Consider the following 15,086-nt stretch of genomic DNA (forward strand, 5'->3'; position numbering starts at 1 on the left):
GGTTCGTTTGACCGCGGACCAGACGTGCAGGCAAAACGCAGGATCTGTGCAAAGTACTCCGTAGACCGGTCATCCTTTGACGCCAAAGTGCGCAAGAGGTGCACAGCTCGTTGGTTCTATCTAGCTGCTCGTCGGCCATCTTGCATCTCCGCCGTCGGCAAAGACGACCGGTCACGCCGGAGAGCGGCCTCCGGATCCGTAGGGTCCGCGACTGCAATCATGTGGATGGGTTTTGGTGCTGCTGTGCGACAATCATGTCCACGTTTAATGGCCACGCACAAAAGGCCTCCTTTGCGGTTCTCAAAGCAGCGGGGTCATCCCCGGCGGCCACGAGGCAAGGGAGGCAGATGAGACGAGTCGAGACGCAGCTCGTCGGGTGCTGTGAGCGTGTTGGGCAGCCCCCAAGGGCAGCATCGCCATGCGGCTGCAGAAGCGTCGTCGCCGGCTCAGGCCAGTCTGGGGAGGTTGTCGTTCACATCTGCGCTGAGGTTCGTCTTTCTGGTGCCGTATTGAAGTAGGGGGAAAGACGCAGTGCTGGGGAAGCAAGTGCGGCTTGTTATTCGACCATGAGTCAGAGATGATATTGGATACTGGCCACAGACAGGGAACAACAAGGGGACATCATGAGCTCGACATGCTGCAGCAGTGATGCAACCATGTGCCAACAGAAGGCTCAATATTGACATGAAGCTATTCCCGCTTGGGTGGCAACCTAGAAATGTTGAACGGGCCGTCTTCTTTCCTCATGTTCGCCGACTCGAAGGATAACCTCCTCCGTGTGCCACGACAGACGCACCCAGGTCAAGGATCCAACCAACCATGGCTGCAAGCGCCCATGCGCGCCACGTGTTGTAACGGCATGGACTTTATGCGTCCTGCTGGGCTGCATCTCAGCCGCTTCGCTTACAGTGAACTCGTAAAACGTGGGAGTGGGCGACATTCCCGAATGTGACGGAGGAACCGAGGACGGGAGACGCCTCGAGTATATAAGTGGCGATTTGTGGACGAAAGCCAGGACTCTGATGCGACCGGGAAAAGAACGCACATGATAATGGGTCTTAAAAGCGGCCCACTGAAGCCTTGATCGTCTTGTTGTGTACTATTGTGTGCATATGCTTTCCATCCCGCTGGATCTTCTACTGGAAGCCAAGATGTTAGAAGAAGACAAGCTGCATCAATTCCGAAAACAGCGCCTCAGACCTGGGAGTAACTCGAAGAGAGCCTTGATGACGCCCACCAAAAAGGCGCACCTACGAATGAAATGCCTCACCGGAATTATTCTCACAGCCACTTCGTTGTACACTGAGGAAGCAATATATGACCGGTCCACCTGCAAGTTTCTCGCCATAGTAGAGAGCGCAGCTGAAATGCTCGTCCAGCTACCAACAGGTTCCATTTCAGACGGAACCAGTCCGCGCCATCAAGCAGAACTGACTCTCACCATGGCCGTCATACACCCGTTATACATCACTGCCTCGAAATGTAGAAGCTCGCTAACTCGTCGACGGGGCGATTGAACTGTTACAGATGGCCCCCAGTCTCGAGAAAGCGTGGGACGCAATGTCCTATGCCAGAATTGCAGAGCGCCTCATGCAGCTGGAGGAGGCTTGTTTGGAGGAACCGCGGCCAACTGATCCGGCGACCGTACCGGAATGGTGTCGTATTCATTCGACAGAGGTCTATCCCCTAAAAGATGGAAAATCTGTCAAGGTTGTCTTTCGATTTCGGCCCAATGGTATGGATGGGGAGTGGAGCGACTTTTCGGAGGCGATAGCTTGGGGACATTAACATGAGTGTTGTGGGCAGTTGTGCGCTTGATGGCATACATGATCGATGGATTTGTAAATTGATGATATAGAGCTATTTTCGTACGCAAAGGGATCAAAAGCTGTGAAAGCCTGTCAGTAATCTCAGAGTCGGAAGCAGGGGAGGTGGAGACGATTACCTTTCGTTTGATATTGCTCAAGGCCATCACGTATTCCCTGAGGCTGGAAGCACAAGACTGTGGCCATTTATCCTAAGCACTATATCATCGAAGGCGACTTCACCTTGGGCCTGCCTAAGAAAGCCCAACTATCAAGAGAGAAAACCGATCATTCGACGAGGCTGACAGCAAGATTTGATCCAGGCGAGCCGGATTGAATGAACGAAACAAAGTAACCTAACACTGAAGTGCTCAGTAAGATTTTATGGAAAGTTGCTCCATGTCTAACCTGTACAGTGCATTTCAACTTACAGAAGTCATCAAGGTGTGTCCACCGACTGCCGGGTCCCAGGCTGACTGAGGCATTGTGTAAAGCCTGAGGTCACCCTGATCTGAGAGGGGAGCAGAAACAACCTTGACAAGCTGGCCAACCTGAAAGAGCTTCAATACATGACTCTGCCAAGCTTTCAGTACCAACACATGCCATCGGTTGCGCTTGGAGAAACAAAAACTATAGACGTGATCCCTCTTCGATATTTTTGACGTGGCAAATAGGGTTGTCTCATTTGAATCATCCTGTATCTCAGCAGCTGTCAGCAAACTCACATCTTGTTCACGGCTCTCAATTTTCGTGGTCATTTGATCCGCTGGGCGTTTTATCCCGACGCTTACTTGCTGAACTAGAGCACGTGACAGGAAGAGGGATTCTTACATGGTAGTCAACTGTGGCGGCTATAAGAAAACATCCCAAGGTTGTTGCCTGCATCTAATCTGGGACTGAGTACTGCAGCAGCACATAAAACGTGCTGGTCTGCCACATCGTACACCCGCGACTTTGAAGTCAAGGCCCTGTGCAGATGCTCCGTCATGGTAGAAAGACGATGCGACCGACGGTCTTGTGACAAGAATCGAGTCCCAAATATGAAAGTTGGTTGCAAAGGAAGAGGGACTCAGGGGTAGGACTCTGTCTCTATGGCTTGAGACCTGCCACCAAGAACAAGACGCTCCACTTCGACGCTGCATGCTAGATGCAAGTAAACAGATCAGGTCAGGAATAGAGAGCTTTTCAGGCTAGTACCACATCACCGACCATTGCAGGCCGTCTGCATACGAGAATACAAGTGAAAATGGGCGGCGTCTGTTGTGGTTGGTTGTCGGGGCGGGGTTTCACTTTCATGCGTCCAACAGTTCAAATGTCTTTGCTGCAATAATACGCCACCCCTTTGGCTTATTATCTTCGCAGGATTTCTTCAGACTGGCCATGACCAACGTGTGAATTGAGCACTGGATATCTATGGTCAGTCTGGCTAATTTAGCTGGTATATCGTGAGGTAGATGTAGAACTGACTGGGCTTGTCACAGAACAAATCACCATGTCGAACAAAATTAGCCATGGGCGAATCGAGGAGTTGAATGATAGAAAACAGCAAAGAGATGATTTAAAGGCCAAAATTCAATCAGTGATGGATAAAATGCAAAGCATCAAAGACCGAATGTCGTCGCCTGAGACCGAAAAGCAGTTAACATCGTCGACGAATGCCGCCAAGGCAAAGCGACAAAACGCGAAGGCGTCACAGAAGGGTTAAAGGTTTGCCAACAACCGACACAACAGGAGATGACGGGTGATAGCAGTTGACCCCTGGCCGTTGACGCGGTTCAAATGTTGACTCTGCATCGGGCGGTGGGCCTACCTGGTACCTCAAGTACCTACTTACTTAAGTAGTTAGGTAGTTAGGTACCTCCTAGGGCAAGTCTTCCACTCAACATTTGAACCTTGAACCTTGGACAATGGCCCCCGTCATTCATACTCTGGTCCAACAAAAAAGTCTCGACAACTTGCCATGATCCGATCAATCTGCTACCGCCTCTTCCAATAGATCATCCCTGCCCTTCCTCTCGAATACGGTTGGTGCGCGCGCAACGTGGTCGAGGATGCGCCTCATGCAACCAAACAGTCTCTCCGATTCCTTTGTTGGTGGGAGCGCCGTATGGAAGAGTGAATCGGGGCTCCAATGTCGACGACGGCGGCTCAGCCCAGCTTTATCAGAGCCACTGTTGGAACAAGATAGCAGCGTCGGAAGTGTTGCAGACAATACGTCTCGCGTTCCTGGCTTGCATAAACGAAATTCTTGGGGACGGAGTCGAGGCCTGGCTTGCAAACACAACGCCACGTCCACAACAGCCTGCTCGCCCGTGCCAATTCCAGCGGCCCGTCACTAAGTACTTGGTTGGTAATGCAAATCGAGAGATCCATCGTCTCGAATCTCGACGAGGAAGGACCCCACGGGCGACTGGACGGCATCTAAGTGCGAGGAACAAGGTAGCATGATACTAGCATCGACCCTGGGCTCTTTTGCATCCCCGCATTGACAGACGCCACTGCAAGCGTATGCACGGTTTTTCGTTTAGCATCGGCGCCGATTCGAGCTAGTAATTGTGTCAACTCTGTTGTTGGTCCCGGGATGCCTGTTCCTTGCCATTCCTCCTCGAGGACGAGGCGTCTTGCGCTCCTTCCTAGTCATGTTCGCCTCTTCGGCTCCAACACAATTCAATCCCGCTGCGCGACGCAACACCGACCTTCCTCCCCACCTCTTGACATTTTGTCCGCGAGACGTCTGGTGCATATAACACAACACAGTCATGTTGGCTACTCGGGAGTCGGCAGGCTATGGGCAGTTTGAAGTATAAGAAGGCCATACAGACTTGCTTCGATCTAAACATGGCATTGTCAGTTTACAGTGTACGGGTGTTGAGATACTCGGTTACATTGCCTTCGACACTTTTCCCAACGTCCAGTCCGTTGCATCCAAATCAAATCATCCGCAATGACGTGCCTCAATCCAACCATGCATCAATTTAGCAAGGACCCCAAGTTCCATTTTGAGATCCTCCGCGCTCTAGCCATGGCGCCCTACGATGGCGCGGACATCGACGAGTGTCTCGTGGCTGCCAATTCCATCGTGCCTGGCGACTTTGAGAGCTTCGCGGCGGCATTTGTGGGCATTGCAAACACAGTCTACGAGCGAGCCTTGCGGGTTGTCAAAACCAGGTTTCCCATATCTGCGCGAACCGCATTTTTCAGCGCTGCCACGTACTTCCGGAGTGCCGACTTTTACCTACACGGCAATCAGGAGGACCCTCGAATTATGGACTATTGGGCTAAGCAGACGGATGCGTTTGATCAGGGTCTCGCTCTTCTCTCGCCTCCGGGCACAAGGTTCAACATCAAAACTCCTGAATTTGATGTCCCCTGCATCTGGATGACGCCAGATCATGAGGTGAAGCAACGGCCGACCATCATCATGGGCAACGGCTACGACGGATCTCAGGAAGAAATGTATCACGTCGCGGGTCTGGCTGCGCTGGAGCGAGGCTACAATGTCCTCACCTATGAAGGACCCGGGCAGCCATCACCACGTCGGTACCAAAACAAGGGTTTCATTGCGGAATGGGAAAAGGTTGTCACGCCCATCATGGACCACGTCCTCAACATGACGGAGTGGGTCGATCCGAACGCCGTCGCGCTCTATGGCCTCTCTCTAGGAGGCTATATGGCCCCGCGTGTAGCCGCGTTCGACCACCGCTTCGCCGCAATCATGGCCATGGACGGTGTATGGGACTTTGGCGCTGTTGTCCGCCATGACTTTGGCCCCGATGCTATGAAGATCCACGCCTCGGGTGATAAGGCGAAATTCGACCAGCTCGCTCGGCAATATCTGAGACCAGGCGTGCCCACTGGTCGCCGCTGGGGTCTCGAGCAAGGCCTGTGGGCATTCAATACAACTTCCCCATTCGATTTTGTTACCGAAGCGCAGAAATTTACGCTCGCAAAAGTTGCCCACCTGATTCGAACCCCTGTGTTTGTTGGCGATGCCGAAGATGACATCTTCTTCAAGGGGCAGCCGCGGCAGTTGGCCCAGGCGATTGGAAAGTGGGCTACTTTGTATCAGTTTAAAACCAAGGACATTATCGGAACGCACTCAGGCATTGGGGCGTTGAAGCAGCATAACCAGGTTATTTACGATTGGTTTGAGGACATTCTTGACGGGGACAACTAGGGTGAGATATGGTGAAAGCGTTGTAAAACACGCTGTGAATACAAGTAAATTTATACAAGACTCACCTATCCTGGATTACTGCATGTCTCATATGACAGGTTTTTTTTTTACCCGGTTGAACCTGAGGTCAATTGTAGATGCATTCTGAGCACTTCTGGGCGCCCTTCAGAACAGCCCATCCCCCACCTGCCTGGGCAATGAATTGTAGTCAGTCGAGGTAATCAAGAGCAAGATATTGGCTCGGGCAAAGATAGTATGTACGATATTCAATATTTCTCATGACGAGGAGCTAATCGGCTTGGAGACTAGAAGCAGTGGGTCTCGGGACGGACCGTATTCAGGAGGGAGCTAACAGCCAATGAGGGAGGTATGCAACAAGGAGGGAGGTATGCAACAAGACGGAAGGTGCCTCCGCCGCTTGTCAGCTAAAATGCCAGACCCCTGATCGGTTTGCATAGATTGACTACGGAGTACGGAGTACCACGGCCATCTCCCGCAGATCCAACCGGAATATGCCGCCAGTGCCACGAGGCTGCGAAAAAATCGAGAAGCGACCAGACGGCTGGAAGGGAAGGGTAGCAAGCAGTTGGCCACCACAGCCCGGCTCGACGACAACAGCCAGGGAGCAACACACCAAAAAGAGGTAGTCAGTCGATGGCGGCAACAAGAGTCAACGCTTGCTGGCTGCTGAAACGGCCAACGGCGCGTCACTCACCGCCCGCCATCACCGATTTCGGGTACTGACAAAACGCTGCGCCGGCACCCCACCCAAAAAGGGATCCACAAGGATCATCTTGTCGATAACGTTGTACATTGCCAGACACCATAATCATGCCACTCGCGCGGTGCTCAGTACTCAGCGCTCCGACACCACGTCCATCCATCCTTCTCTGCCGACATACTGGTCAATTGGGCTCGTCTTTGTAGAAACTATGCTCTCTGCTACTTCTAGAGCGCTGCGCATTGCCGCATGCCGCGTCCCCCCACCAGCGGCCTCGACCGCCGTCTCGCCGATGCCCGAGGCCTCCCCTAGTCGAAGCACCCAGATCGCCGCCCGAGCCCGTTCCCTCTCTTCCACGGGACGCGTGTCGTATGCCATCAACACAAACCCGAACCCGCCCTTGGGCAAGAAGAATGCCTCCAACGAGATGCCGTCCCGGATCGGCCTCATTGGAGCCCGCGGCTACACAGGTCAAGCCCTGGTTGAGCTGCTCGACAAGCACCCCAATATGGATCTGTGTCATGTGTCTTCCCGGGAACTTGACGGCCAGGAGCTCAAAGACTACACCAAGCGCAAAATCATCTACAAGAACCTGTCTCCCGAGGAAGTAGCTCAGCTAGACAAGGAAGGCCAGGTCGACTGTTGGGTGATGGCTCTCCCGAATGGTGTCTGCCAGCCTTTCGTGCGAGCTCTCGGTCAGAGCTCGAGTCTGATCATTGATCTTTCAGCCGACCATCGATTCGACGGCACTTGGGGCTCGTACGGGCTCCCAGAATTAGTTCAGCGAAGCAAGATTGCCCAATCCACCCGCATCAGCTGCCCCGGGTGCTACTCGACGGGGTCGCAATTGGCCTTGGCGCCCGTTTTGGAACATTTGGGAGGCATGCCCACAGTCTTTGGAGTTTCGGGCTATAGCGGAGCTGGCACGAAGCCTTCTCCAAAAAACGACGTCCACCTTCTCCGTGACAACCTAATGCCGTGTAAGAGTTGAGAACTCGGGCGCAAGCAAATGGGAAGCTAAAGTTTCAACAGACAGCCTGACTGGGCATATACATGAGCAAGAAATCAGTCACCACCTTGATGTGCCGACAGCATTCATTCCGCATTGGTCTGTCCTGTTTCTTTATCCCTCTCGTGACTGGACACTGACGACGACGTAGCGCCTCCTGGTTTCGCGGCATTCACTTGACCATCAATATCCCCCTGAACAAGACAATGACTTCTCGAGATGTTCGTCAGATCTACCAAGACCGATACGCTGGAGAAAAGCTTGTCAAGGTCGTCGGTGAAGCGCCACTCGTGAAATCTATCCAGAACAGGCACGGAGTTGAGATTGGAGCGTTCGCCGTTGACGACACGGGCAAGCGTGTTGTCGTGTAGGCGCCTCATCTTTGCATTTGCTTCTTGAAGATGCTTGGGCTAATTCTGAATAGCTGTGCCACCATTGACAATCTCAACAAGGGCGCTGCCACACAATGCTTGCGTAAGTCTATTCAACCAACAGTGGCATTTCTGCTCTGGCTGACAACTATAATCAGAGAACATGAACCTCGCGCTTGGATACGACGAATATCAGGGAATCCCTATTGATTGACCAAGTCGATCTCATGACTACGGTTCTGAAAGTTAGACTACTTGGCGTTTACGTTGGTGAAACGGAAGGACCTGTAACATGCAGCAAAGCCTGTAAGCTGAGCACATTGCGTTTAGTTCAACAAAACACGTACTGGGAAAGGGGTTTAAATGGCCAATTTATATCTTGTTATTTTCATGTCACTGATTACTTATAGGCTGAGTACGGAAACCCCAGGAAATGGGGGAAAAAAGAAGGCCACGTCACACAGTTGGGCCTCCAAGCCTGAACTCAGCCAACAACGCTCACGCAGCATGGTCACGAGGCCGCGACAGAGGCCTCGCGGATACCTAAGCAAATAAGGGTGCACCGCTCATATAAAGAGGCCTTGGGGCCCAGATTCTTCAGAATGAAGAAGGAACGAAGAACCGCCGAGTCCCTATAGCTATGATTAGATTCAATGTGAATATCCCCATTCCTAGTCCTCGCTGAACCCTTGTCTAACTTCTCGCTCTAGTAACACTTCGTCTCCGGACTGACGCAGTTGTCGCTGCCGTTGCTGCGCCGTCTGTCTTTGCCTGCATCTAGCTTTCATTTTTGTCTACAATCTTCTTCGCCCATTTCAATCTGCAATGATCTGTCGTTGCTTGGCCCGGATCCTACACGTCCACGGGCACTGGCTGAGATGCCCAAGATGGTGGATGTAGTCGATGTGCTCTCCTTATGAAAGACACCCGAATCTTGTTGTGCTGGTCAAAATCTGCCGTGAGGGGTTGCCGTATTCTTACAATCCGTCTCAATGATAGCCATATCGAGGACCGTACAGAGTCCAAATCATGTCTCCGTAATGCAGAAACATGGAATCAACTCAATTGCAGACAAAAGCTTCAAGGACGCCATCTGGGCGGAATCTAAATCATGTCTCTGCAATGCATAAGCATACGTTCACCCACGTGACAGATAGAAGCTTAAGGGACTCTCGTCGAACAGAATTCGAACCATGTCTCCGCAATACAGGGCGTGCAATCCCCTACATTACAGATTGACGCTTCAAGGGCGCCACTCAAGCAGAATCCAAATCATGTCTCCGCGGTACAGAAACATACATTCGACTAGGTTGCTGATGGAAGCTTTAAAGACTCTGCTCGAATAGAATCCGAACTATGTCTATAACGCAGAAACATACAATCAACTAGATGGGTACATATGCGTGTCCATCCCACGCTCCATCAAGGCCACAGCAATCTGTTGGGTCCACGACGATACATGGTGCTTTGAAGGCCGTCCACTCGCTTACCAAGGCCGATCCGGCATGAAGCTTTGCCTGAGGCATAACGCCCGGGTATATCTATTCCTTTACGAATGGTCGTCTTGCTGACTTTGAAGACGATGAGGTGTAGTATCCGCATAAGCTTGAGCAAATGGCAGTACGAGACGAGAAGCCTCTAATATGCAACCTGAGCGGCCAAGCCGTCCAATTCCCGGTCCCAGCATCGGTGTCGGCTAATGGACCAGAAGAGCTGGTCCAGGAAGTGCTTGGCGTCTCTTGCCGCCCGGATGACCTCCTTCAGCGCCTCGGGCTTGGGGTCCCTCAACGTCACAACGCCATAGCTTGACTGGGCGTCAGGGCCTGCAGAGAGCAGGACGCTCTCCAGCGGTATGGCGTGCCTGACCAGGTCCACAGCCTCGCCGGTGGCGGCGATGGTCTTGAGGTGGCCAAACGCCTCGCGTATATAATGCACGACTCTGCCCGTTTTGGCGAGCGTGTCAGCCGAGTGCTTGCCGCCGGGGATGTAGATGGCGTCGAAAAGCGTACTCCGCAGCCCTTCGAAGTGGTGGTCTGGGACGAGGCCCTCGGCAGTGGCGCCTTCTTGGCCCGCGGCGAAGATGGGCGAGCGTCGCGGGCCCAGCACGACGGGGATCGCGCTGGCGGCCTTGAGGGCTGCCACGACGGCGGTGTAGGAGAGGCCGTCGTATCCGTCGGCGATGAGGATGGCGACTTTCCGCGAGGCAACGGTGGCGGTTTCGGGGACGTACTCGAGCTGGCTCAGCCCCGGGGCTCTCTTGCCGTGATTCCGTCGTCCGGACGGGACGGGGCTGGGGCCGCCGACCATGGCGGCGACTGACCGTGCAAGATCGAGGTCGATGTCTGCGAGACGCCTCGTCAGGCGCTCGTAGACGGTTGGGTCATCGCAGTGGTCGAGCTCGAAGGAGAGGGCGGCCTTGATGTGGCTCTTCTCGACGTCGGACATGGAGTTGTAGAAGAGCTGGGCCTGGGAGATGTGCTCTTTGAACTTTTCACTCTTGCCCCGTGCCTTGACGCCCTCGACCTGTTGCCGGTAGTCGACGTAGCCGCCCTCCTGCTGGCTTGCCGGCGGCTGCACCTCGAATCTGTTGGGCCAGTAGTTGACCTTTCCGCGGGCAATGGTATGCCGCATGGCGCCGTCGCGGTTGAAGTTCATGACAGGGCAGACGGGCTTGTTGATGGGCAGCTCCTCCCAGTTGATGCCCAGCCGGCTGATCTGGGTGTCGAAGTAGGAGAAGTTTCGACCTTGGAGCAGGGGGTCGTCGGAGAAGCCGATGCCGGGCACGACATGGCTCGTGCAGAAGGCTACCTGCTCCGTCTCGGTGAAGAACTCGTCGACGTTGCGGTTCAGCTCCAGCTCGCCGATGTACCGGATGGGCACGGCGTCTTGGGGCCAAACCTTGGTGGCGTCGAGGATGTCGAACTCGAAGCTGTCTTGCTCGCCCTCGGGGATGACTTGGATGCCGAACCGCCACCGGGGGTAGACGCCGCTCTCGATGGCCTCCATCAGGTCCTTCCTGTGAAAGTCGGGGTCCTGCCCGGCGATCTTGAGGGCCTCGTCCCACACAAGCGAGTGCACGCCCAGCTCGGGCGTGAAGTGGAACTTGACAAAGTGCCGCTCGCCGCTGGCGTTTTGGAGCGTAAACGTGTTGACTCCGAAGCCCTGCATCATGCGGTACGAGCGAGGAATTGCCCTGTCGGACATTGTCCACATGTACATGTGCGTCGCCTCGGAGTGCATGTACATGAAGTCCCAGAAGTTGTTGTGTGCCGACTGCGCCTGGGGGATCTCCCCATCCGGCTCGGGCTTGGCGGCGTGGATGAGGTCAGGGAACTTGATGGCGTCTTGGATGAAGAAGACGGGAATGTTGTTTCCCACAATGTCCCAGTTGCCCTCCTCCGTGTACAGCTTGAGGGCGAACCCGCGCACGTCGCGAACCGTGTCTGCGGAGCCTCGGCTGCCGAGCACCGTGGAAAAGCGAAGAAACACGGGCGTTTCCCTCGACGTGTCCGTCAAGACGCCGGCGTGAGTCACGTCGGCGGCGGACTCGTGTAGGCGGAATGTTCCAAAGGCGCCGGCGCCGCGGGCGTGGACGACGCGTTCGGGGATTCTCTCGTGATCGAAGCGGTGTATCTTGAGGATTGTGGATTGTCAGTCGACTGTGCCACATGAGAATTCCAGGTTGGACCCCGATGGTCTCACCTTTTCCCGGGCAAAGGCGTCCTCGAGAAGCATAGGGCCCGTCGTCTTGTCGCTGCAAACGCGCAGCCAGTCGTCCGTGTTGGACTGCTTGGTTCCAAAGTCTGCCGTTATCCTGTCATTTTGCGTGGGCTGCACCGCAGAGGCACTGAGCTGATGCACCTTGGCTGTCTCGGGACACATTGCTGCGGTTGTGGTGCAAACTTGGGGCTTGTGTCTTGACGAGAATTTGCGGCAACTTTTGGAGCGGCACGCACCTCTTGAGCGGGTTGCGTCCACGGCTGTCAGTTATACACGCCATCCATCTTCCATCCATGACATCAGCCATCTTGGACAGTCGGACCCAGGCGGGCTCAATGTCTCATTGGGGACACGCGCAGATTCAAGGTTTGTCTTGCCTCGTCACAATAACGAGGCGGAACAAGGTCTCCGAGCGACTGGGGACCAAGCTCGGTCGGTCCTTTGCCGGACTTGCAAATCCTTGGTATGTAGTGACGTAGTTTTCGAAGGCTTGCGTCGGTGGATGAGGGTGGTTCAAGGCAAAGCCAAACGCTTCCGGAGCCTTGCTTCCACCGCTGACGAGTTGAAACCGTCATGGACCCGTGGGCTTGCGTGGAGAGACAAAAAGGTTCGTTTGGCAGTAAGGAATCACACCGAATCAAATCGCCGCACACCGGGAAATGGATCATGACACCACTTTGCATCACCCAAGTCGTCATCCGCACCGTGGTATTGATCGACGACGAAGTAATGCAAAGCCGCATCGTGTCCGTGGTTTATTTTGAGTCCCACGGAAGAAGTCGTCGAGCTGTGGTCCGGGCGGGGCAAGGGTCAAGACTCGTGCAGTTCTAGTGGTCGCTCAACAGCCACCGGCTCCTGGAGTCGAGCGTTCAAAAGCCCACGAGCCTGGAGGCGACTCTGTGGCGATCGATGACTGACGATGGGTTCTCCGCACCGGTGATTCCAAACCGTGCTGCTCTCGGCCCGCTAGCACCCTGTTGGTTTCGTTCATCCTGGTGGCCCACGCAATGGGGCCAAAAATAGTGAGATCATGATGATGTACGACGGGCTGCGCAGACTCGTGCAAAGTGGCATGTATGCCCGACAAATGACATGGCCCTATGCTCTCACTGGCAGTTTGCAATTTCGCAGCCGCCATCTGCTCCAGCGTTTGAACCTTTGACAACCGCGCGTCTTTTGTATTCCGCCGGCAAATTTACAGCGATTTGCACGCTCCATCAGGATCATGACCACCATGGCAACCGTACCTCGACTGTTCCAAATACACGGAACGTGCAATAACTACACGTGGGGAAAGAAAGGCCACGACTCTCTTGCGGCTAGGCTGTGCGAAAAGACACCAAACACAGGCTTCGTCATCGACGAAGACCAGCGCTACTCGGAGTTGTGGTTTGGCGACTACCCGGATTTTCCTGCAAAAGTCTTGGAGACGGGCCAGCCGCTTGCCGAGCTGCTGAATGAGCACAAAAGAGCACTGCTGGGGTCCCAAGTGGTGGAGCGTTTCGGTAATCACCTACCGTTTCTTCCCAAGGCGAGTTGGCCGCTCCGATTTGGTCCAAGATGTGCGGCTCTGACCGAGATGCCCCAGATTCTCTCAATAAGCAAGCCTCTCCCGTTGCAAATTCACCCGAATAAATCGCTTGCGGCCAGGCTCCATCAGAGGTTTCCAGAAAAGTTCCCCGACAGCAATCATAAGCCGGAAATCGCCGTCGCTCTTTCGCGCTTCGAACTATTCGCCGGATGGAGGGGGCTCGATCAAATCTCGCCCTTGTTCGACGTGCCCAGCCTGCGGCGCTTCGTCCCGGAGTCCACGGCGTCCTGGACGGACGAGACCCTGAGAGATGTCGTCCGCGGGATACTGAAGGCGGACGCGACGACCGTCGACAATATTGAGCAAGATCTGAAGCGGCACGTCGAGCAGGGCGTTCACATGCCCGGCCATCCCGGCCCCTCCATGCTCGACTTGATCCAGCGTCTGCGGTCTCACTCCTCCCCGACAGACCCGGCCATATTGGTCGCCGTTCTGTGCATGAACTATCTCGCACTGGACCCTGGCGAGGCAGTATTCATCCCAGCAGACGGTCTTCACTGCTATTTGTCCGGGGACGTGGTCGAGTGCATGGCGCGTTCGAACAACATGCTCAGTGGCGGCTTCTGTCCCGCCGCCGACCGCGACAGCATCGATCTCTTCTCCGAGACTCTGGTCATTGATAGCAGCACCCGTGCAGAAAACCTCAAGTTGCCGGCGAGACGGCTCAGAGATGCACTTGGCCGCCACACTATGGTGTACCAGCCACCGATTGGTGAATTCGACGTGATTCGAATTGACCTGCCTGCCGGGCAAGAGGAACCGCTCGGGAAACGCAAAGGTCCAACAGTCGCCATTGCGATACTTGGCCGGGGCGCCATTCTAGGGGGCGACACGGAGCTTCCCGTCGAGGAGGGGTTTATTTTCTTTCTTGCCGCAGAGACAGCCGCCATGTTGCGTGCAGACTCTGCCTTGCAGGTTCTCGCCGCAGTCATCCGGTAGATGAAGACTGTGGATGGAGTAAAAAGTCCCGACAGCATATTAGGGAAAGCCGCGATTCCAAAGGCGATGTTCTTGGGTTGCACAAACGCTGGGATTCCACCCGTCGGGGCCGTGGTAAGGGAATAAAGTAGCCTCGTCCATCAGCTGCGAAATTTCACTTGCAGTGTTGCAAAAATACTCGCTGTCTTGTTGTCTTGGCACAACTGCCGGACATGTATGTGCCCTCGTCGATGGCACCTTGTTTTCCACGGAACGAACGATACAGGTGAACTAGCTTGATGCTGTGTTTCCGCTTCGCTCGTGCTCCCAGACTCGCGACGAGCTTCGTTCCTAAGCTGGAATATCACCAAAGTTCAATTAGTAGCGAACGTCAAAGTGCTACTCGCCTTGTCTCTTCAACGCGTCACCAAGCATATCGCATGTAGGTGCATCAGCGTGGCGCTCTCAAACGGCGCCACGGTGGGCGAGTCGCTTCGACGGTACCGAGTATTACGGGGAACGTTGGGCACGCAAGGACTCACATTGCGGCGGCTGATGAAAGTTGTAAACGGGATGCCCGACGACTCATGTCAACAGCGGGTGAAGGAGCAGCCTTTCTGGTCATGGACCGCCCAACGTTGAACGGTCCCGGTGGGGCCCCGACCGGGTGGTGGGGCCGTCCGAGGTCAGCCCCGGGCCTCGCAAATTGTCCTCCGGAAGCGGCATCCGCCTCCGAGAAGCAGAAGTGCAGCATCTCCCTGTAGCTGTCTCTCA

At 54.6% G+C, this 15,086-nt stretch overlaps 4 protein-coding genes across 4 annotated transcripts; 3 read left to right on the forward strand and 1 right to left on the reverse strand.

Moving 5' to 3' along the window:
- Positions 1 to 4,770: 4,770 nt before the first annotated feature.
- Positions 4,771 to 5,982, forward strand: MAM_03780 (2,6-dihydropseudooxynicotine hydrolase; the record flags this gene model as incomplete). Its single annotated transcript, XM_040822579.1, has 1 exon — positions 4,771 to 5,982. The coding sequence occupies one exon, from the start codon at positions 4,771 to 4,773 to the stop codon at positions 5,980 to 5,982; it is 1,212 nt and encodes a 403-aa protein (XP_040679722.1).
- Positions 5,983 to 6,914: 932 nt separating this feature from the next.
- On the forward strand, positions 6,915 to 8,297 carry MAM_03781 (N-acetyl-gamma-glutamyl-phosphate reductase, type 1; the record flags this gene model as incomplete). Its single annotated transcript, XM_040822580.1, has 5 exons — positions 6,915 to 7,683; positions 7,736 to 7,811; positions 7,864 to 8,079; positions 8,137 to 8,186; positions 8,242 to 8,297. The coding sequence occupies 5 exons, from the start codon at positions 6,915 to 6,917 to the stop codon at positions 8,295 to 8,297; spliced, it is 1,167 nt and encodes a 388-aa protein (XP_040679723.1).
- Positions 8,298 to 9,721: 1,424 nt separating this feature from the next.
- On the reverse strand, positions 9,722 to 11,965 carry MAM_03782 (catalase; the record flags this gene model as incomplete). Its single annotated transcript, XM_040822581.1, has 2 exons — positions 9,722 to 11,716; positions 11,786 to 11,965. 2 exons carry the CDS (start codon positions 11,963 to 11,965, stop codon positions 9,722 to 9,724), a joined length of 2,175 nt encoding a protein of 724 aa, XP_040679724.1.
- Positions 11,966 to 13,037: 1,072 nt separating this feature from the next.
- Positions 13,038 to 14,333, forward strand: MAM_03783 (hexose-6-phosphate isomerase; the record flags this gene model as incomplete). Its single annotated transcript, XM_040822582.1, has 1 exon — positions 13,038 to 14,333. One exon carries the CDS (start codon positions 13,038 to 13,040, stop codon positions 14,331 to 14,333), a length of 1,296 nt encoding a protein of 431 aa, XP_040679725.1.
- Positions 14,334 to 15,086: the final 753 nt, after the last annotated feature.

Source organism: Metarhizium album, assembly GCF_000804445.1.
Source record: "Metarhizium album ARSEF 1941 chromosome Unknown scaffold_7, whole genome shotgun sequence".
NCBI classification, from domain to species: Eukaryota; Fungi; Ascomycota; class Sordariomycetes; order Hypocreales; family Clavicipitaceae; genus Metarhizium; species Metarhizium album.